Source organism: Amblyomma mixtum, chromosome 9 (genome assembly GCF_055824585.1).
Source record: "Amblyomma mixtum isolate Tamu chromosome 9, ASM5582458v1, whole genome shotgun sequence".
Lineage (NCBI taxonomy): Eukaryota > Metazoa > Arthropoda > Arachnida > Ixodida > Ixodidae > Amblyomma > Amblyomma mixtum.
The window spans coordinates 112,579,425-112,602,302 of record NC_143020.1 but is presented as its reverse complement, the minus strand read 5'-3'; the positions used below and the strand labels follow the sequence as shown (position 1 = coordinate 112,602,302).

The following is a 22,878-nucleotide window of genomic DNA, read 5'->3' as shown; positions in this document are numbered from 1 at the left end:
CCACCACGGGCGGATTTCGAAAGCACGCTGCGGTGACGTCAAGATGGTTTATTGAGCACGGGTCTTTGAGGCTAGTCTACTCCTTCGTTCACTTCCAAACGGTGACACCGGTGTCCTTGTTGGACTTCAGGTCAGAAGTTTTATAGGGTGTCGAGAAGAAACATTCAATCTTTAAATCCATTTTTGACAGTAGAAAGTGCGAGGCTGGTTACCGACAAAAAAAAAAAAAAAACACCCGCGCAGCCAAAAAGATGTATACAAATCCACGTTTACCGAGAACAATAAAATTAGATGAAGTTACCCTCTGTGTTCCTGCAAGGATGGCACATAGAACAGAGGTGATGCGAGAACAGCTTCAAGTGCCTCATGACCCGCTTTCTCTTTCCTGTTTGCCATCGTTTAGTACTCTTTCAACCCTCACACCTCTCAAGCTAGACGTTGTAGTAAGATGTGACAAATCTTTATATACCAGTCAAGCTCCGGAGTCGTCAGATATTAACTACTGACATCCATCTTCTTGTTAAAGGAGGACGCTCACCATTAGTGAAAGAAGCTGATGACCTATAGACACCTGAAAGCCATTGACGCTTGATAAAGGAGCACGAATGGCCCTTCCTGTTGAAGAAGTGTGCTGTGTCGACGAATTGCAGTGCTCGTACACAATGTAGCCACCGACAAGCGAGTTCGAGAACTATTGGTCTTGAGGAAACACTGTGAACACACAATGACCGGCAACAAGGCCTCCTCACAATAAGGGGGGCGCTGTCTAACAGCTAATGGTAGTCAGAGTCGATTGATAGCTGGTAGCTGTTCATCTTTGATTTTTGAAGACAGGGCAGAGCACCTGTGACGTAGTTTTTCCTTGTGTTTTCATACAGTTTCCTAATGATCAAAGGACTGATTTCGATTGGGTCTAAGCATCCTGCGCGGAATTTTCACCCACAGAGCTGGTCGAACAGACTGGACTCGTTAAAACGTCAAGTGTTTAGTATAGAGTCTTATGGCACGCATAACGAGATACGCGCTGAGGCAAACAAGAACACAGACAATCTTTGACTCGTGACAGCGACGTTTATTAAATAATATAAAGTGTTTGATTACCCCTTCATAACGAGGTGCTTTCACAACGATCCCACACACAATCACCGCTGAGAAGGAGCAGAGGTTATCACAGAAGACGGTGCGACAGAAACAGTGAAAACTGCAGTCCCAAGCCCGACATGTGTCACCACTTATTTCTTGGCATGAAAAACTATTAAACTCCCACACCGAGCAAGACAGTTGAACAGCTCACCCCGACCTTAGTGACACCTGTTTATGTGCATCACAAACAGCGTACAGTGGTGAGCAGCCTTGTCTAGAGCGCTCTGGCGGTGCACTTCCTTGCAAACAAATCCAGATTTTGTGTCTAGGGTCCAGCTGCAACGCTTGCACGGAAGTAGCGCCAGATAGCCTCGTAAACAAAGCAGGCACGAAAACTTTGCCCTGCAATGAGGGGCTGCTCTCTAATTTCGGTTTTTGTTACCAAGTGCGCACTGCTCAAGCGCTCTAGACAAGGCTACTCACCACTGTACCGCTTAAAAGGATGTGCCTCAGCGACAACTTAACACAAACAGTGCAATAGTTGTTTCCAGAGTCTTAATGACAGTGCGGCGTATAGTATGGCAACGCCAACAACAGAAAAAAAACTGCAAACACGGCAAACGTGCAAGTTACACTGGTGATTTATCATGTACCATAAGTGGTTTCACCATGCTTGTGCAAAGTTATTTGACGCAATTGAAACCTTATAAAGATACTGCCTGCAGGTATCAACATTCTGCAAACGAATCAAGTCACCACGTCGTGCGCACTGCGAGACAAATCGGCAATCAGTGACCTCATCCACATCGAAAGTCAGGAGGCATAATAAATAATCCCAGTCAGTAAACAAACACACCACACAAAACTACGCATCGTCTACCGTAATAGGAACTTAGATTACATAGGTTGCTCCCGACTCTTGCCAAAAAAAAAAAAAAAAGTGAGCTGGAGCTGTTAGCAAAAAAATACTGACAGTGACTCAGGCATAACACCTGACAAGGGCCGATCTGGTTTTTCCCACACAACATATCTCACGTTGGGAGGAGAGGGGATTATTACGGCCCAAAGTACAGGGTGTACAGATCTGAGGGCGTGTTTTCAGCACCGGTCATAACACAGGTGGCATGATTGAGACAGATTACAACAACGAAGATATTTCTGCTTAGGCCACTTGGTTAAGCTCTGTATACGAGTACGACTGAGATTATACTCTGCTTTACGCATAGCCTGTAATCTGTTTCAGTGGGAGTAATTGAATTCCAAGGCGACAGAGAGTAAGCGTCTACGCCAGCTATTCACTGCTGCCATAATCCGGTTTTTCGTATGAAGTAAAAAGTTTTCTCGAAGGTTTCGCTGGTCGGATAAGTTAAAGAAACCTGTGTAGAGTGGTAGCCAACACACAGGGCTTGAAAACTTCGCCGTTGATCCCAACGGATATTAATAGGCTGAGTGCTTCAAAGGCCAGATTACGCCTCTTTTACCTAGAAGAGCAGGGCTGAAGCCCTTCATTAAAGCACGTTCGGAGCAAGTAAACAGGAATTAGCATTTACAGCCGCGTTGAGAAAACGGGAGTCATCAGACTTTCTGTTAAGAACAGTGTAATGACAAAAAAAAACTAATTAGCTCGAGCGTTTCAGTGAATTGATTTAGCTCATGCGCTCTGGTTTTAGAGTGTCTCCGTGCAGATAGAGATAACGCATTTTGTAATACAAAAACAAACTGCGGGAGAATGCGCGAGCCAGATAATAAAAAAAAATGATTGAAAAACAAGTATGATCCCAACGTGTGAGGCCTCGATAGAGTGGCCATTTCTTTTTTCAAACAGGTGGCACACAGCACTGCAACGTGATGTGAAAAGTTTCTATGATGTGACGCGTTTCTCGCACAGCAAGTACCGATTTGTTGGCGAATAATCAACACCAATAAAGGAACTCCAGAATTCAAGCGTTCTGGGATGCTATAGAATGCTGGGTGTTCAACATCAAGTTAGTCACGCCGAAACCTCATAAAAGGATGACAGATTGCATAGAGAAAACCATTATCAGCGCAGCCAATCAATTTTTTTTTCCGTTTTTATTTAGGCAAGGAAGAGCGCTAAGCGCTCTCATGTGCCCACCTACAAAACACACGTGCTATTGGTTAGCCACCCAAGAAAAAAAGAAAAACGGCACGGGCCTTACGGCAAGACTCGTCAAAAACCCGTCACTCAAGAGATCAGTTAAATGGTACAAGGTCAACGACTGCCCACATGGACACGGGCAGTCCTGTTCTGGACACGATGGACTGTCCTGGACAAGCCATACTGCCGTGAGACGTACAGCATCGCGTACCAAGACTCGTTATCGCTTTCCAGACGATATGCGAGAGATCAATGGGTGCAGTTACTGATATTTCCGCTGTAGACATATCGGCCGTCCGCTGCACCAGTCCATCTCTGCGTTTTTGGTCCTCTTCCAGCTGCTCATGGCAGGGGTGAAAGAAAGCCACAGACGTGTTGTCCAGCTGATAGGATTCGCTCTTTACATTCTGAAGGCCTTCCTGGGCGCCATGCGGCGAGAGTGAAGGGCGAGGACGGCAGAGGGACGAGTCTCAAGAGAGTAGAAGACGGTACTGGATCATATGTTCAGGCACTTCAACTTCCTTGAAGGCACCTGGGAGGCGAAGTCATTGTTTACGGCCATCGCAACACCTCCGGCGACATCACCGCCTTCTTGGTCTTCGTCGTCCGAGGACGACAACCTCAACTGCTCCACTGACGACACGGGGGCCTCGTAGGCGCTCATCTCTTGTAGAAGGTTCCAGGAATCTTTGAGCCTGGTCTTCACCACGGACTCGAGTGTGAACAGGTGCTCGTCCCAGGCATCCGGCACTTCCTCCCTCATGAAGCGGGCCAGCTTGAGCACGTACTCGGCGTTGGCCCCGCAGAATCCCCTCGCGGCCAGGACCTCGTCGGCCAGCTGGACTTGGCTGGCGGGCCCCAGGTAGAGCGGGTTGCTCGGGGTGGCGATGTACACGAGTGCGGGGAAGGAGTCCTCGCGAGGGTCCCTGGGTCGGAACTGGACGAACTGAACAGAGTAGCCGCCCAGCTGGGCTTCGCGTTCGTCCAGGTAGCTCAGCGAGGCGCGTGAACTGGCGTCGTCGTCTCGAAGGAGGAAAGCCCGCCCCCATACCTGGCCCTAGACGAGAAAAGAAAAAAAGAAAAGGTGCAAATGAGAATTCGTTCGTGGGGGTGGCGTAAAAAACAGATTCAAGCGACGCTCAGCGAGCGGCGGGAACAGCACGTATTTGAATATTCCAGAGATCTATAAGGCTGCTCGGCTTCTCTCGGCCTCCTTCGACGCTGTGACCGTAGAGCAAGAGATTCGCAAGCAAGGAGAATACTTGTACAAAGCAGGCCATTGACGTTGCCTTTAACATGCTTACCCTATGTAGCTACTATTCCCATGAGGGAGAAGGGAAAGGAGGAGGGTTAAAGGGAATAAAAAAATTCTACTCCTAACTCCCGACGCCAATAAAAGTTGTTCGTCTCATGAGGGTGAACGTTGGGACTTCAGCTTACTGCTGCTCTTGTGACCCAGCAAATCACCGAAACTCGCGAGTTCGAACTAGTGCATCAGATAAAGAGTCTAGTGCGACCACTACCAGGTACTGCAGCCCTGACATGCCGCAGCTCCAAGTGGTTTATGGTTTATGGAGGTTTAACGTTCCAAAGCGACTCAGGCTATGGGGGACGCCGCAGTGAAGAACTCCGGAAATTTCGACCACCTGGAAGTTCTTTAACGTGCACTGACATCGCACAGTACACGGGCCCCTAGAATTTCGCCTCCATCGAAATTCGACCGCCGCTGCTGGAATCGAACCCGCGTCTTTCCGGTCAGCAGCCGAGCGCCATAACCACTGAGCCACCACGGTGGTTTAGTTCGAGTTCAGTGTATCTCGTCACAACAGTACTAACGATGGTCAACCCGGCAGAGTCATTGTTTCAGTTTCAATCTCTTCTTGTAATTACTCGTCACAGAACCACATGGTGCACAGAAAAGGGTTTGCAGCACAGTGGCATACACAAACGGAAAACATTTCCCATACCCTAGTAAAACAAAGGAAATACCCATCACAGGCAAGAAGCAAAAGACGAATGGCCGCAACGACCGTAGGAGAAACGATGAAAAAACAGCTGTGTTTTCAAAATGTACAAAACACGCAGCCACTCTAAAAACGACCTCGCTCTTGAAGCGGTGCACTCGTCAAGCCGTCTGCGCGAACTGCCAGCGGGTCGTGACCGATCGTTGAACATACAATGGCACGGAAGATCAGAGTTTTGGGCTGTTTGTAAGTTGGAAAATTTTAGTCCGTACCCAGGATGCGCTCTCATGTCTACATCGAAAAGAATAGGGAGAAATGGATCGGTACAGCCCGCAAGTGCAGCTTACCACGAGACTGACGCAACTGCCGAGCTGGGTACCAGGAGAACAACATAAACACAGGCAGACGCATTTGCGGAACAATATGCGTTGATGCACCTGCGAGTCGAGCGTAAGGTTCTTCCCATGTGCCTGCCTGCGGTCCATCTGCATTTCGATTTGCTTAAAGCACTAAGTGCTCGTAAAGGCGGTGACAGCGGCTAGGCTCACGTAGATAGTGGTGTTGGTGTTAAGCTGCGGCTCTCACTGCATCTTGCGCATACACCTTTTAATCCCGCCCAAGCGGTGTTCAGAACGTGCGGTCAAGTAATATAAAGCTCAGAAAAGAAAACTGACTTTTCACTCAACAGGGTGTGGAAGTGAGAACGACGGTTATGTTACGCTCGCCATTCAGGACGATGCAGGATGAAGCTTACGTACCATGGTCACGTGACGTTAAAACCTCATGTAAACGACAAACGTAATACTGAACCGCCCGAGAGTATTCAGCTGCTGAGAGCCCTGTACATGACTATTGAAGGGAACTATTCGCTATACGACGAGCTCGAATTGCCGTTTTTGTCGTTGTTGCTGCTGTTTCGTGTTCCTGCTGCAATTAAGCAAGGCTGAATGGCGGGCCTGTTGGTATGACATTGACGTATAGCATGTTGGTATGGCATGTTGTTGTTAGTCCAGCCCTTGTCCTGTACACTTATCCATTTTGTAACCTCTTTTTCTTTTTGCTGGCAAATCCTGTTCAACACGCTGTAATGAACTATCGATTGAAATAACACATAATTTCTATAAATCCACAGTGCTGAAGCAGAGCCGTCTGTGGGGCTAAGTTAGCACGCGGAGACGAACTTGTGTACAGCATTCAAGCAGTGCGCAGCAGTCACTGGAAACCGATGTCAGAATTTGATGCTTTCCATCACGTGACCAGCTTCAGTGCTTCCATTGCTCTCTTAGATTGTTTCGGTGCTTAGCCATGGGCATGTCTCACACACACTTTCAAATTTCTTTTCTGCTGCATTGATTTTGGCGTGTAAGCTATCCACTAGCTCACGCAGTTTTATAAAAGGGGCTGCGCTAGAGGATAGCTTCAGGGAACGCAAGCATATTTCTAGTGAGAAAAAAAAAAAGAAAAGCCATTGTGAGTCGCATTTTTTTTCCTAGTTAGTAGCAGACAGAGAGAAACAAGCACGATAGCGTTTAAAGAAAGCAAATAACGAATGCGGAAAGCCAAGCAGCACAGCTAATTGGCCCAATGTTGGAAATGTATTGGCAAATGCCGGTTCTACAAGGGACCAGAGTGAGACCATCCATTTGCAATACTGGGCCAGTTACCAGTGCTGTTTGGGAAGCCAACCTCCTACAACAAGAAGGACAAATTCAAGGGCTGAAATCAAAGCGATGAATATTGTGTGAATTCTTTCTACAAAATTAATTTCGCAACGCTTACAAGGGCTGCAAAGCAGACTTGCAAAAGAAATACGTCGTCACGGAGGAAAGACGCCAAGCCGAAGAAGTAGCTAGCGAATGACTTAAAGACCCATAAAGCTGCCTCAATCCAAAAGCTTGTGCAGAAAGCTAGAAAGCGAGGATTACGTCAGAGGATTACCGTTAGAAACTTGTTCAAGACCATAGAGCCCTGCTGCAAGCATACACAATGCTGCTTTCTCCTTAATGGAAGTCGGTAAACCTTTTCACAAAGTGTCCTTACTTCTTTGAAGCCGATACCGTCAGCTGAGCTTTAACCAAAGCTAAGATGCATTGCACGTCCCAGATTCTTCTCAAGGTGCCAGCTTCTATTACGCGTCACCTGGATCGGCTTACGGTATCCGGAAAAGTGAACGCGCGCAACGAAGCGCCGTAGGAGTGTAAGGTTAAGTGTGACGAAATCCCGCATAAAGGGCCTGCGGTAGTTAAGACGTCAAAGCGAGGCCGTATATTTACACTCCAGCTGCACGACGACAAAACGGGTACCCAAGTCGCAACCTGGAGACTCGAAAGGCCACGGGGATGCATGTGCCAGACGCCTTCATAAATTCAGATTTCTATCCAAAACTCGCATTTTCGCTTTTGTTCACTCTTTCACTTCTTAAGTATTTTTGTTTTTATTTTTTGATCACACTTCTCCGCTCCAATGGAAAGCCTGCTGCAAAAAGGCGCTGCAAAGAAGCCCCAGAAAAGGCTTTCACGGAGAAGCATTGTATAAAATAAATGTAACGGAGTTCGTCACGTTACCAACTGAGCCACAGCGCTCACAGCTGGGCTAATGCGCAAAGGAAAATACAGAATAGACAAGAAATTTATTCTGTTCCTTGTGGCAACGAAAGAAGAATGCATATTGTGTCTCAAACTTGCGGTCGTCCTTACGTGACTAGTTTTTAAGAATACATGCTCAGTCACGTGGGCTGGTTTGGCGCAGGGCGTTTTCTTGCGCGCATCGTCTCAAGAAAGGACACGTAAGTAAAGTGAATGTTTTGTGCGAGCTCAAGGTAGGCGTACTGGAAATAAACGTATGACGATGGGAAATGTGCAGAAAACGTTTTGCGAGTCAGGTCACGCGTCGATTTCGTATGGACGATTGGATTGAAGCTCTGTGTGGAAACAGTCAGGAGCATCGCGTGAGAACGCCACGTCTTAGCGTGGCAAATTCAGATTCGGGAAGATATTTTTTTTGGTACGATTCTAACATATGTGTTGATGGTAACAACTAACTAACTCACAACTAACTAACAAGCTTACAACAGAACTCGGCTGCTATAGACTAACGGAAATGCGGAAATAGGGAAGAACCAAGCTTCACATATTTATAGAATAAAGAATTTGGAGCCTTCTTAATCACATTTTTAAAGAATAAAATGCGATAGCATTTGGAAGTTGGCACACCCCCAAAATTTTTGAAGTACGCCCAACCCCGAAAATGGGTTAAGGTGTATTAGAGGAGATTAGTGGTTGAGTTAACGAGGAAGATTGGGTCGGTTTAGTATAATTAAATTTGATAATCGAATGGAAGGTAATCGAACGTTATAGTCCTAGGTTTTCAAATTTGGCGGCGCTGATGGCGTTCCGACCATATCGACTAATGCGGGAATTTCATTACGGAGAAACTGGGTGGTGTTTACAAGAAAATAACCTAAATTTTATCGCATTAAAATCGGTTTCAAGCTGCTGTTTCACGGGATACTATTTCGTTACCTTAAAAGTCAGGCAAGAGTCAGGCAACGAATTGGGCCACTTAACTTTTGATCGGTCAAATGTTTTAGGGGAATCCCCCAAGGTGGAGTAGATTTGTAATAAGGGAGTAATTACTCATTGGCATCCACCCGAACGCAGCCATACGGCTACAAAGGAAAGCTATACAGCTTTCTCAGAAACTTCGTAGTTAAAGAAAAATTCGTCCTGGTCCGGGGTTCGAACCCAGGACCACCGCTTCACCGGAGCAGTCGCTCTACCAAATGAGCTAACCAGGACGGCAAGCTCATGGTAGGGCGAGGGCGAATTGATCAATAACTCGAAGTGCGAACTGTGTTGGTCAAATGTTTAGGGGAATCCCCCAAGGTGGAGTAGATTTGTAATAAGGGAGTAATTACTCATTGGCATCCACCTGAGCGCAGCCATTGATTGTGTTTTTACTTAGACACAATGTTCGCGCACGTAGCACATAAAGAGGGTAACAGCGCTTCGTCAAGATCCGGTTTCTTCTTCAGATGCTAGTAGAAATCGACCGAAAACAGGAAGTAAAACCGCACTAAACAAACCCACTATTTACATCAGCCTAGAGACACGGTCAAATAGCACAGTGCTCAGAAAAACACGAACGGCTATCAGCGGTTACTTGTGTGGTTGTGATGAGTAGGCAGTTAGGAAAACGTATAGATTAAGAAAGGCGTAGGAGGACAAGCGACCTGACCTAAATGCAGTAGTGTGAAAGAAGAAATCGCGAGTCAGCCATTATGGCTCCCACCATGAATGCAGGTGCCGACAGCAGTCAACGCATCACAAGCGACGTACAGAGGAGAAAGTCTTCCAGATTGTTTACAGTGCACCTGACGACTGAATGAACAATGTCACGAGGATCAAACAAGTCCACCTCTTAAAAGCTCAATATCTACCACTAAGGCGTCAGGCAGAATCTGTGAGCACAACTTTTGAGGCACGACTTAGCACGTGAACCATTAATGTTTGTCGGAAAGGGGCGCTGAGCCGGAAGATGATGTCGAGGCTGAAAGTTTGAAAGCTGGCCAAGCATATGACACAAGCCATTTTCTTGAAAAAGATAGGGAAAAAAGTGTCTAAGATTGATTTAGGACCTACAGAAGTGCAGCCCCTTTTCTGTAGTAGGCGGTTCTTCGATCTAGGATTAATGGGCACACCTCGGATACGGTTGAGGAGGGCAAGAGCAAACACAACAGGTGGTTTGGGTCGCCGGTCGGCAGGTCACGACCTCTCACCTCCGCACCCAATACATCGCCTTCAACTTCTCCTCACCCACCCCCGTTCGCTTCAGAACACTGGGACCCCGAACCCCGCCGCTTTCGTACCCCACGCAGGGGAGTCACAGGGGACGACCCGCTTTGGATGATGCCACCCTCCGGCAAAACTCCCTCGCATGTCCCGCATTAACTCGGATTCAATCCCCAAACACCTTCCCTCCCTAAAAGCTTAACTTCTCTCTATCCTAATTGCTTATTTCTACCCTGCGTGTTGTGGCGAATCGTAGAGGCTTACCACCAGCTGTTTTCCAAGGTACCAAGACGCACAATGAAATAGCTATGAAATTTTTTTCTAATTAATGCTGATGGCGTAACATGCGGCGCTACTCTGGTAGCTACAAAGCTGGCAGAATTGTTTTCTTAGCTGAAGCATTCGTCGAACTCTCTTGAATAAAATATTTATGCTGTACGCCGGCTCCTTATATACATTCGAGTCGTAGCCATTTTTTCGCTGGCATTGTTAACGTAAGGCCTTCTGAGGGTCAGACGGGCGGATAGACGAACGGGCGCTACGAGTCCATGGGTGCCTGATAAACGCGCGTCTATACGGTATCCCTTATGAGCAGGGGAGGCCCGCTGTACAGCCCAGGTTTAAACGCCCGATCGCCGTTCCCTGCATAGACGGGTGCAGCAGACGCCTTCGAGAGCTTGGCACACAAGGTGGAAGGAGGAGCCGTGGGTGCGTCCCTTTTGTAAAATGGGCCGTTCTCCTCCCAGACGATGGGGGAAAGAGGTACAGTATAGAAGAGGAATAAAATAAAAGAAAAAAGAATACAAAGGCCGTGCACTACGTCCCGAAATCGGGACAAGGCGAATAAAGGAGGGGTCGGGCTAACGTTGAAACATCGAAAAAGAAAAAAAAATGAGTTGGAATAGAAAGAAGAGCGGAGAAAGAAAAGAAGGTATCTTGAGACACTGACGGCTAGAGAAACAGCCGTGCAACCGTACCCCAGCTGAGAGTTCCGAGGCGAGCCCCAGTTCGTCTCGAATGCGTGCCCTGGCAAGGTCAGCTAGGTCTCGGGTTGGGCTTAGGTGCACGGCGGGAATCTGTTTGTCATCAGCACCGAATTTAATTTTAAAAAAAGAGGAAATAAGGGAGTTGATTCCTACTGAATAAAAAAAAAAGAACTCAATCAAATCATAATAGTAAGAATGAAACACCTGCGACCAAGCCAGGACAGAAGTAGAACGATAGAGAACGTCCGTTGCCGAAAAAGAAATCCAGTTCATATTTGAAAGGGAAAACACAAGGTAAGGATGCCGGGCGCAGAGAAGGACAGAATCAGCCGAAAAATTATATTATTTTGACAGCGGCTCCCAGGTTGCCACTAGCCGACTGACTCAGTCCAAATTGATTGCGGTGATGGTTGTATTGCATCCTCCTATGCATGTTATCTGGGCACGGCGAGCCGCATTTAATACGCGCTGTCCTCACAAATTAATCGGATCGAAGGTCTCATGTGTACACTACTCGCCAAACTTCTAAAAAATAGCGTCAGGGAAGCTCACGAGCTTCTTCATTAGCACGGAGCTCACAAGGTGAAGCAATTAACTGGGGAGTAAGAACCGTCATGCAGTTCAACACCCTTGGGTCTAAAGAAGAAGGCTTCGCGTAGTACATCCGCTACCCTGAGACGTCCACTGCTGTAAAAAAAAGAAAAAAAAAACGTGCGAAGCTAGCGCTCGATGCCAGAACCAAAGGTACAGCGCGGAAAAAGACAGACCAGGTAAAGGTTGGTTGCTTTTTTGCTGCATTTCTAACGCATTTCTTTTGTTTACATGTGATACACCTCTTTTTGTAAGCCAGTACTAGCGCTGAGTTCTTGTCTTTCCCTGTCACTTCATTCTCTTATCTTTTATCACGATTCATTTCCAACTTGCCCAGGTTTTTGTCTCAGTACAAGTACCAGCAAAAAGTGATTACATCAGAGCCTTCCCTGGGACTACTAAGGCGGTATTACCTTGGTAAGTACGAAAGGCCACTTCCCAGAGCTTAGAACAGTGTCCAGTCCAAAACGAACCAACTCAGTCTTGCGGGGGCTGTATTGACGGTTCCAGATGCGCTATCGAAAGTACAGTCTTCGTCAAAAGTAACCAGGCTGCATGGTTTGCTTCTAGCTTGTATAGTGGGGCCCTTGTGACTTTCCTAAAGATCGAAAAGTGTTGGAAGGTAAGAAGACTCCCAGTCCTTACCTTTAACGACCATTTCAGCTTCAGGGAAGCTGTAAGGGCTCCACTGTGCGAGCTAGCAGCAAACCATGCAGCCTGGTTACTTTTGACAAAGACTGTACATACAGTGTAGACCTACAGCGGGACATCGAAGTTGTGCCTGTTTTGCACCAAGTATAGGCGATCGTGCCTTACCAGTCACTGTGACTCGCTAAGCACATGGCTCATGCACAGGCTGTCGTACCAGACCTTGACTTCCAGTTTCCCTGTACCTAGAAAGAGCCTCAACGCAGTACGATTTCCTTCCTTAACGGGCAACCAAAGTTGCTACGCTCTGGGATGCGAAGGTATATCGTGAGCAAGCAAGATCAAAATGACGCTGCTGAGCAAAAGGCGTTCTAATTTCCGAATAAAGCAGCGTTCGCAACATCCTCGGTGAAGAAGCCGCCGCATTTCCTCCCTTCAAGACGTACTACACGAGTACCCAGCAGGAGGTATACCTAGAAACAAGCAGGCCAAGACGAAGTAAAAAGCCTCAACTGCAAGCTGTAAACACTGCCCCATCCACTCGCTGCCCTTCCCCTCCTCCTTTCAAAGCAGCAACCAGCACATCTGGTCCGCTCTCTCCCCACCTTCACTTCGATTCCTCCTCTTCCGCACTTCCTGAGGAGCGGCCTACAAACCTTTGGCCACCGCGGCTGACGCCTGATTCCCCATGGGGTGCCAGACAACGTGGAGCCAGGGGATACGGACCCACGACCAAGGAGGAAGAAGGGGGGGGGGGGTCAAGGGAACAGGAAAAGGGGGGGGGGAGAAGGGGCCAGGTAGTACGGGTAGGTGTGGCGGAATGAATGGGCCAGCAATAGAAAAGCAGGAACAAAACCGTACTTTCCGTGCCACGCTGTGTAGTTTGGGGTCGCCATGGCGGCGGCGAGGTGCACTGTGGTGTTTTTGTGAAATCGAGCGAGAGCAGGTGGCAGGTAGGAACGGGAGGGAAAATAAAAAAAAGGGATAAGAGGGAAGGGGAGGGGATCCTCTCATGGCCCTTCCCTTCGCGCGGCCCCGGCTCCTCCTCTACCGTGGCAGCTAGGTGCTAGCTGTGCTGCTGGAACACTGGGACCACATTGCAAGCTGACTTGCGAGCCAGTGGAGCAACAGACGACCCGAATTCCGGTGGCCATCAAAATATGGTAGTCCGCCGTGCGCAGTGTTATGCCATTTGAGTTTGTTGCGTTGCGTTAAACATGCGGCTGCACGAAGCCACGAGTGACACACACGTTGAGAGGAACAACTCTGCCGGCCACGACAGGCCTAGCCTTTCATTAAATTGTCGGAAGTGTAGGGGGCGCCAGTGATTACACATAACACGCAGGAGATGGCAGACAGCGCTAAGGTTTTGCATTAATCCTCTAAAGCACTTCGTCTTGCAAAAACCACAGAGTTTCTCAGGCACGAAATTCCCTGATCGGCCGAGAGCGTTGTGACGGCGTCAACACCACCAAATTCGAAAATCTGAGGGCTAGACTTAGATTATCGTCCATTGGATTATCATATGGGATTATACTAACCTGATCCACTCTTCGACCTTAACCCAAGTACTAATCCACATCAACTCACTCACTAATCCTCATAAATGCGCCTCAATGCGCACACCATTCCACCTTAATCTCTTTTCTAGAGTGGGCTGTATACTTCCAAAAAGTTGAGATATCAAAAATAAAAAAATGAAAGAAATGAAAAATGATAAATGGAGGGAGGATATATTCTAAAAGAATTACAAATAATAAAAATAACCAAGAAATAAAACAAAAATAAAGAGAAATCAAGAAAGAATAAACGAAAATAAAAATGAAAAGCGAGGGAGAATGAAAGCAATGGGAAAGGCTTCCGCATTTCCGCTCTTAAGCAGATAAGTGAAATCCTGCAATTCTTAGTGACGTCATGGAACGAACAATTAACTCGTAGACTCTAGAGCGTTGAAGCGATAGCGACAGTGATGCCTGTGCCAAATCTTGTTTCTTAGAATATGAGCAGTGCCCAAGGCTCTTTCCTCCATCCTCCGGCATGGTCTAGTGGTTAGGATACCTGGCTCTCACCCAGGAGGCCCGGGTTCGATTCCCGGTGTCGGAACAAATTTTTTTGCTGTAAAAACTGCAGTTATAAAAATACTTTATGAATTTTAGCATTACACTTTTTTTGTATGCTGATGTAAACACGAACCCGGACCAGTCCCTCGACCCTGCCCGCCACCTTTGCATCTTTTTATTTCACTCTGCTTCACACAACAGACGCCGTCTATGATAGCCTCCATTCAAAGCCTGACGCCCTGCCCTCTTCCCCTAGTTTGCGCATGGTCAGGTGGGCTTTAATAGTTAAAGCCCGCCGCCTCCTCTCCTGCCAGGGTGCCCGCGGGGTCCGACGACAGACGGTGGATCTTTCGCCGCAGTTGGCAGGCCTCGGTGGATTGAGAGAGGGAAAGAGAGTGAGTACGATTACGCTTGTGAGGGAGAGAGCGGTGACCAGGAGAGGGGGAAAGCCCGGCAGGGGGAGCAGCGTTATACATATATATGCTCCCTAGTACACATAGACCACCGAGCGCCCTCTGATGGGTGAGCGACGAAGCGTCTAAAAGGCGAACATCTGGACACCCTAATCTGGACTTGGCGGCCGTGCAAGCCGACTGACCCAAACGTTACTAGCACGTTGCCCCTGACTGTATCGACAGGCGTCAGCAGCTGCATCGGGCACTTGCAGAAGGTGACCTCTGAACCCGCGACCTTAACTGCGACCTCTACAGAAGGCAGCCTGCATGTTGCTATTAGCCACGAGTAGCAAACAATTACAACTGAACACGAAGAACTAAGTTGCGTACCGACATCCGTGAACGGTGGTTTGTTGCTCTTTCGGTTAATAGTTTACCTCTATCGCAGAGCTAAATGTTATGTGCGTGTTAACTTTGTACCCCGCTGCAGCGTGAGTTGCTACTTTTGATCTATTCCCTGCCCGCTATGACCACATTTGCTGGGATTGCGCGTTTAAATATTATATTTACAATTCCGCAGTGCATCTCCTGTGAGCTGACATCACTAGTCATTGGCGTACTCAGCAATATGCATACCCAACAATTCTGGGCAAAAACATTTTTGAACAGGAAAGAGTTTATAAGCGCAAATTTTCCATATATTGTAAGATTTCACTATAACAATCAATATATCCGCAGATCTCCCGACGGCAGGCTTGAATTTTTTTGCTATTAACGTTTTTGCTATCGTCAAAAGCGCTTCTTATTGGTTCTTTATGGCAGTCGATGGAAACACTATAAAAGATAGATATTGCTAAATATCCGAAGAATAGACCATTACCTCCATACGAGTACCTTAAAGTTTTCCAATGTCCAAAATTTTTGTCCAAGAATGCTGGACGTGTAATAACGCTAAGGAATAGACAGCGCTAAGGTATAAGCGTACCCTTTCTTGCAAGTTGTTGCCAACTGTGCGGAGACTACGAGCTCGGGGTGACGGCTTCACAAAGTGGGCTGTTCTCGCACGCTCATCAGCTAATCACACACCACTAAAAGCTGTCACCTCGCATTTGTGAAGCTTTCACTTTACAACCAATAAGTTATGGGATGGAACACACAAGCAGCATGTCAAACTACACATGCGCCATTGAACGACTGCGGCGGTGGGATGCAACTTTTTTGTCATTGCCCCGCCGCGGTGGCTCAGTGGTTACGGCGCTCGGCTGCTGACCAGGAAGACGCGGGTTCGATCCCGGCCGCGGCGGCTGAATTTCGATGAAGGCGAAATTCTAGAGGCCCGTGTGCTGTGCGATGTCAGTGCACGTTAAAGAACCCCATGTGGTCGAAATTTCCGAAGCCCTTCACTACGGCGTCTCTCGTAGCTTCAGTCGCTATGGGACGTTAAACACCAATAAACTAAACTAAACTTTTAAGGCGGAAGCCTTTAATGCCTCATCGTTGTAAGCAGGAGTTTTCGACAGAAAATGTCACGCTTTTCAATTGGTCGAAATGCTCGTGACGTCACAGTGCGCGAATTTCAAATGGGGCCAATTGTACTTTGGCTAGTAACCGTGCAACCAATCAAAGGGATCGTGTAGTGATGCTCCAACTAAGTGGGACTGAGTTTAGTTAATTGCTTAATTAATCAATTAGCCTAATTAAGATAGAGGAGAATGAAGAGGTCAAAGACAGAGGAAAAGAAAAGAAAGACGCTCGTCGCAGCGACAACAGCGTCCGCGGAAGGAGACGCTGCTGAAAAAAAACAGATAAGTACGAAGCCGCGTTCGCTCCACCACCACGCACTTCCCCACTCAGTTCGACGTTGCTCGTTTCATATACGTTGTGTCGAACATCCTAGACAGTTCCAACATTTGACAGGTGAATGACAGAACACGATGGATAGAAATACAATGATATAAATATGAAATAGCCTAATTAACCTTTCTAGTTAGACCGCATAAATCAATAAAACCGAGAACGAAATTGGTCGAGTTGGGGAATCGAACCAGGGTCTCCGGAGTGCGATACGAGCACGCTAGCCACTCCGTAATGCCAGCTGAATGGTTTGGAATGAACAAAGGCGCGTCTAGCTAATACGCCGTCTTCGTTCACTCCCATCTTCCCCCTTTCCCTTACGGCGAGGTGCAGGTGTCCACCCAGATATGCGAGAGAGATACATTTCCTTTCCTCAAAAAATAAATTTACCGCCCAGCAAGGCGTACAGCCGAATTGGCGATGGCGTTCTGTGGACTCCCTGGCAGCGTTGCAAGACGCTGTCGCGTTCCACTCTTACAGGCGAAGCTTAACATGTTAACCACACATCAGTAACACACGCAGACAGCCAATGGACGCGTCATTCGCTGGTAGCACTTGAATCATCATTCACAACCACATTCGTGGCAGAATGCTGTACTCAGGCTTTCGCCTTGCACCACTTTAGTCGCCAAAGTGACTCCTAATTTTTTTGTCATTGTCCGTCCACTGTGAATGCTGTACAGGCCGAATGAAGTGCCATTGAAGCAAATGACACGAGAGCAAATATTTAAGAGTGTCTACAAACGTTTTCATTCCTTAAGAAAGGAATGTGTTTTGTCGTTTCTTCTGGTCTATAGTGCACAGTGTAGTGAAGTATAGCGCGGGTAGTTTTCATGATGCGGTCGCTGTTGCAGCGAAACAAACCATAGGCAATCAATGCCATCTCAAAGACAGAAAACAGCAAGAGGCAAATGAGTCCCTTTCTTCTCATCTGAGAGAAACGCACACCCGCAGACGAACAGTAGGCATTAAAAGTTACATAATTATACATAATAAGGTCGTGAGTTCGGGTCCCACCGGCGGCATGTGGTTGTATATTTGCTTCTGCTTTCTAATCAATTATATCTAAGTAATAAAATAATTACACTATTAATGTCCCATTGATCAACACCGCGAATTGAAGAAAAAGAAAGATTCCCCTATGCTCCTGGGGTTCAGTGACTGTTGGCTTCCTTTATATAGCTTTGTGGCAAAACATAAACGTCTGTGAACAAAAAACGAAGCATCCAAAAGCTCACCTCTTCACGTTCCACAAGAGTTGCCACCCGGCCGATCTGAAATGCAACCAAGGGCAGGCGGTCAAAATCTTCAGCAGTAAATTTGGTTTTTTAAACGAGTTTACAAAGTCCGCAGCATGTGCGAAAGGTGAGAAACTATAGGCTTTTAACCATAGTTTCCAAAGTGGTGAAGTAAAGTAGTTTTGATGCTACTTTACTTCGCCACAGCACAGATTTGCCAGTGACTGTATCGTCGAGGCTGTAATCGAGTATAAAAGCATTAGTATCGATTACTCATCAAAGACCACCAAACTGAAATTGCTAGTTAGCCATACAGACCAAGAACGATAAAAGAACAATTCAAAAGCTGGTGCAAATCAAACACTGATTGACTAAGGAGCGGCAGGTATAATTTTACAGCTCACAGTAACTGTACAAACGCTGTCAGCGTCGGCAGCCGAACGGAAGCCCAGCTTTCTTGGACAATACATTCAACTGTGAGGCAACTGCGCAATATTGTAGCATACTGTTATGAACCGACTGATTGGAATGATACATTCTTCCGATACCTTCCAAAACATTGCTTTTAAATTTAGGTTTGTCCTGTATTCGCAAGTCTTACGGTAAGAGAAAAAAAAAACTGCTCATAAACAACTTCCACCAAAAAAAAAAGGCACTCGTCTAGATTCAATCAATATTCTATCACCCCAAACAAAACGAACGTTTTCGACGCAAGTACGTTCACCTCAGAGGTCGCTCAACCTTACTTGTACAACACTGATGACTACGAAACAACACTCGATTCTATCTCCAATTCTTTACCTTGTTTTTCTGCCCCCTCGGCAACAAATCATAGAAACGAAGGAAACCGCCTGAATGGCATCAAAGCGTGCATACGAGAAGGCAGATGCCAACACGGCGCTTGATTCCACGGCTCAGCCGAAAGACAAACGACGACGTGACCCCTCTGCCAAAGACAGTGAACTTCGCTGTTCCCCGCCCTAGCGTATGCCGCATGTGGTATAGTATACAGGGGCAACGAAGGTACAAAAAAAAAAAACGGAGGGCAGGATTCGTGAGGCCGGAATGGTCGTAAACAAGGATTCCTGGCTACCTCGAGGCAAGCTATACACCCATCCCCTCCCACGGCATCGCAAGTGATTAGGTCAGGAAGCAAGCATCGAGCATTCTACATCATAATCATCATATTCTCCTCCTTTGGCTCCGGAGTCATTTGTCTTGAATCGCGGCGGAAGGTGCTTTACGGGAAATCCGCCACCGTGTTTGCCCCCCCCCCCCCCCCCCCTCTCCATGGGATATGGCTTTATTGTCTTTCACGGGGGAAAAACTGACGGATGAAAAAACAAAAGAAGGCATCGTACTGCAGGGGAGCTGCATTCCAGAACGGGTCACGACAGAGCTAGGAAAAAAGAAGTGCAAGCTCCATCGCTTGACTGAGGAGGGCCGTGAGCACAGTAGCGTGCTTTATCGTGGCCAAAAGGATGTCACTTGGTCCTATCTCGGCATCTCTTTTTTAGAACACCAATGGGCGAGTGTAAATTAAGAACAACATGAGCGCCTGGGAAAGCTGGTTAAATTTAGTTACAGGCGGCTCATTATGAGCTGTAAGAGATGGCAATCCCCCTCCATTTCTTGTTTCTTTTTTAACGTATTAAAATTAGAGGTACATTTCTCCCGCATTCGAGACGGAACTGGAAAATAATAACCGCAAAATGCTCGACCCAGTTTGAAAAAACTATTGTTGGAACAATTGTCGCGCCGTGGCTGGTTGCTAACTGTACTGCTTTACTAGTTAATTCCGGGAAGCCCATTATCTATTCTGGTGCGTAGCGTCCATTCTTGCTGTAACTAATTTGACCCTGGTCGTGGAAACCGGGCCGGTAATGTTCACAGAGTCCCAAAAAGAGAACAAATGAGAAACAAATTAAACGAGCGCCCTCAGTCCAAATAGAGCTCCTGCTGACTGCCAAGCAAAAATAAACACCCCGAGCTACACCGTGAGAAAAGAAAAATTAAAAAAAAAGACAGTCATAACAACAGCAGTATAAAGACGCGTGACTGAAAGCTGATGGAGACACGACCAAGAGCAAGAGCGTCTAATTACACATGCTGTCTGAACGCCATAAAATTGATTAAAAAGTTAAAAAAAAATATTAACCACGCCACGATTGAACTATGAAGGTGCAGGTGCTTTTTGACGAACTGAGTGGTACGTTTTCCAGATTTTACTTAACTCCCAAGTAAGCGTCAATGAAGCAACCACTGCCAATTGGAAACAAGTCATATTTAAAAAAAAAAAAACAGTACAGTGTCTTTAAAAAACGCGCGGAGCTGCATTACCCCCAAATTCCTCGTGATCTCACGGAACAATTGCATGTACTGCACATCTCAGACGACTCGCATTTTATAGGGGGGGAATGTTTGCTGTACAAGAATACAGGGTAAAATCATGCAATTTATTTCGTGCCTGTATCGTCCTTCACAAGGACGCATGAGGATAATAAATCAAAAGAAAATTAGGCACTTAAATAGCGGTAAAACATATGCGTACAGGCGGCTTGAACAATTTCTGAACTCTGAACACAGAAGTCTCCAGCCGCAGCCTGTCATTGGTATACCTGACCGAAACCGACGCCGCACCATCGAACTAAGAAAGATACTGCTGGTTCGATAACTTTATTCCGTAAATGCACGAGCCTGCATATAAAGTCACAACCATAGAAACGCGGAAAGGCGAACAAGACATGAGAAGCAGGCTGTCAGCCCTACATGCATGCGATTATAAGACACGAATAAAACCCGAATATTTTTGGAAACCATGCAAGTTTGTCGATACATCACTCTTCCTTTCATCTTGTACTTTCTCGTATCCTGGATACGGCGCCAGGAGCCACCGTCAAAGACCGTTCTTAGCTATTCTTATTCCCAAGTGATCAATACGTCGGTATCCCTTTCGAGAATATGCCGCGTATCAATTGAAAAGCTGTGTCCGCAGTACACCGATCTATAGGCCTGCATTAGCGCGAAAGCCAGCCTTTATGCTATATACCTCAGAGCTGCAGGCATACCCTTATATTTGACGGCGCCTAGCAACGAAGCGGCTTTGTGAAGAAACGTTGCAAATTCTTAAAAGAGAAAACGCGGGGTTTGAAGGAAGGGGGGGGGGGGGGGGCACAACAGAAGCAAATCTGCCCACGATTTGCTGCGGTGGTTCAACGGCTATGGCGCTCTCCACCTGGTCCCTACTGGGTGTCCTCTTCTCCTATGTTCACAATCAGGGTTTGGATCGTGCAATCAAAAGCTTTACTCATTCCTATCGTATGTAGACAGAAATTCTTGAAGCGAGATCACTTTTTTCGATTACTGCAAAGTCTTCAGTTGTGCCGCCGCGGTCGATCAGTCGTTATGGTGCTCGGCTGCTGGCCCGAAAGACGCGGGTGCGATCCCGGCCGCGGCGGTCCAATTTCGATGGAGGCGAAATTCTAGAGGCCCGTGTACTGTGCGATGTCAGAGCACGTTAAAGAACCCCAGGTGGTGGAAATTTGCGTAGCCCTCCACTACGCGTCCCCTCATAGCCCGAGTCGCTTTGGGACGTTAAACCGACATAAACCCAAACCCACTGTTCCGTTGTCCTCAAAGAGGTGCCCATGTCGCGAGATCGGAGCTTTGGGACAATGACGAAGTCCCATTTTTATCCCGCAAGGGTAACTAATGCAAAAGAGCGCCATTCCCAAAGTTAAAGGGCCAGCTCTTGTCCGTGAAGGCGTAGGACAAAATCGAGAATGGAAGCGAGCTGAAATCGGGGCGTAGAGGCCCACTCTAGGAATCGCTCTACAGTGATTCCTGCGACAATGTGCATGGCCTTTGCCGTAGCAAGAGGGCGCAGTCAAACTGACGCCGCGACAGAGCTAGTTGGTCTTTACGATAGGAGACCACGTAATTGAAACACGGCAATAATTTCTGTGGTTACGAAAAGTTGGTTTCCAAAAGCACAGCCAAACTTTTTGTGCTAAGACATAAGAAAAATACTATAATCTGCTCGTCTTTGTCAGCCAGGGCTTCACGAAAAATTACGAGTCTGCGAGATGGTGGGTGCTAGACCACGGTGAATGACCTCACTGGATCACAGCATCTCATATACGAGAAGTTTGTGTTCAGTGCGTCGAAAGTGGGGCTATAGACAAAGTGAGGCCAAGCCCTGCGAAGCTTCAGGTGCGCTGTGGACTCTGTGCGAACAATAAATGAACGCTCTCCCTAAAATAACTAAAATAACTAAAACGACTAAAATACACGTGATCTAGTTGCTAATCAGACTGCTGTTCGCTGTTCAGTTTGAAAGCATGACCACAGACATATTGGGAAAAGAATAAGGAACATGTTAGTAGCTGCCACCGAAAGAAGGCACAATATGTCTACATTCTAAAGATGGATTAGCCTATAAGAGAATAAAAGGTGAATAAGGTGTCCCCTAGCGCACTTTCGTTTAAGGGCAGGATTCGGTGCTCAAAGCCTGGGGTAGATTTCCATTACTAAATATACAGAATGCTTACTCTTGTCAACGGAAGTATATTCCCACTGCAAAGCATAGTAAATTGGTGCCGCTAGCACTGGGATGGGCCTTTTAAAGGGGACACTGGAGATCATGAGGCTAGCGAACATGGAAGATTGAAACATCGTTTTAAATCTTCGTAACTGCTAGAACTTCGCATGTTTTGTGGTGGAAATTTGTTTCGTTGCCAACCATAAGCGTTCCCTATTAATTTTTAGCGATGGAAATCTACCCCGATCTTCGCATGTTTTGAGGTGGAAATTTCTTCCGTTGCCAACCATAAGCGTTCCGTATTGGTTTCTAGTTATCGAAATCTACCACAGGGCTTGGGCAGCATACCATTCCCCTAAAAGGGAGTTAATCAAAGGGCAGTTTATTCCCTTTCGACACCTGTATAGGCATGTTTAGAGTGTGCCTGTCTCGGAGGAGAACGAAGAGAAAGAGTACAGAAAGGGAAGAAGCGTGTTCCTTCTCTGCGTGTTTGTGCTTCTTCGCTGCCGGTATGAATCAGGAATGTTACCAACTTGCCCAATAACGTGTTTTACTCGAGCTTGGGCACATCCACAATCCCCCCCTTACTGTGTGATATTAACTTCACATA

The 22,878-nt window shown here is 46.9% G+C and overlaps 1 protein-coding gene and 1 non-coding gene across 3 annotated transcripts in view; one reads left to right on the top strand and one right to left on the bottom strand.

Moving 5' to 3' along the window:
* Positions 1-2,089: 2,089 nt before the first annotated feature.
* LOC149330766 (glutathione-specific gamma-glutamylcyclotransferase 1-like) overlaps positions 2,090-22,878 on the bottom strand; it is a 33,129-nt gene continuing 12,340 nt past the window's right edge. The window contains exons 2-3 of one of the 2 annotated variants that reach the window (XM_089561425.1): positions 17,729-17,764; positions 2,090-4,259 (exon numbers count right to left, since the gene is read on the bottom strand). In XM_089561425.1, coding sequence (XP_089417551.1) covers positions 3,699-4,259; positions 17,729-17,764 — 597 coding nt within the window. In that variant the 3' untranslated portion in view covers positions 2,090-3,698. The remainder of the gene's footprint in view (positions 4,260-17,728; positions 17,765-22,878) is intronic. The other variant, XM_089561424.1, reaches the window with a different exon arrangement.
* On the top strand, positions 14,213-14,284 carry TRNAE-CUC (transfer RNA glutamic acid (anticodon CUC)). The gene has a single exon. It is a non-coding gene; the product is annotated as a tRNA-Glu (tRNA).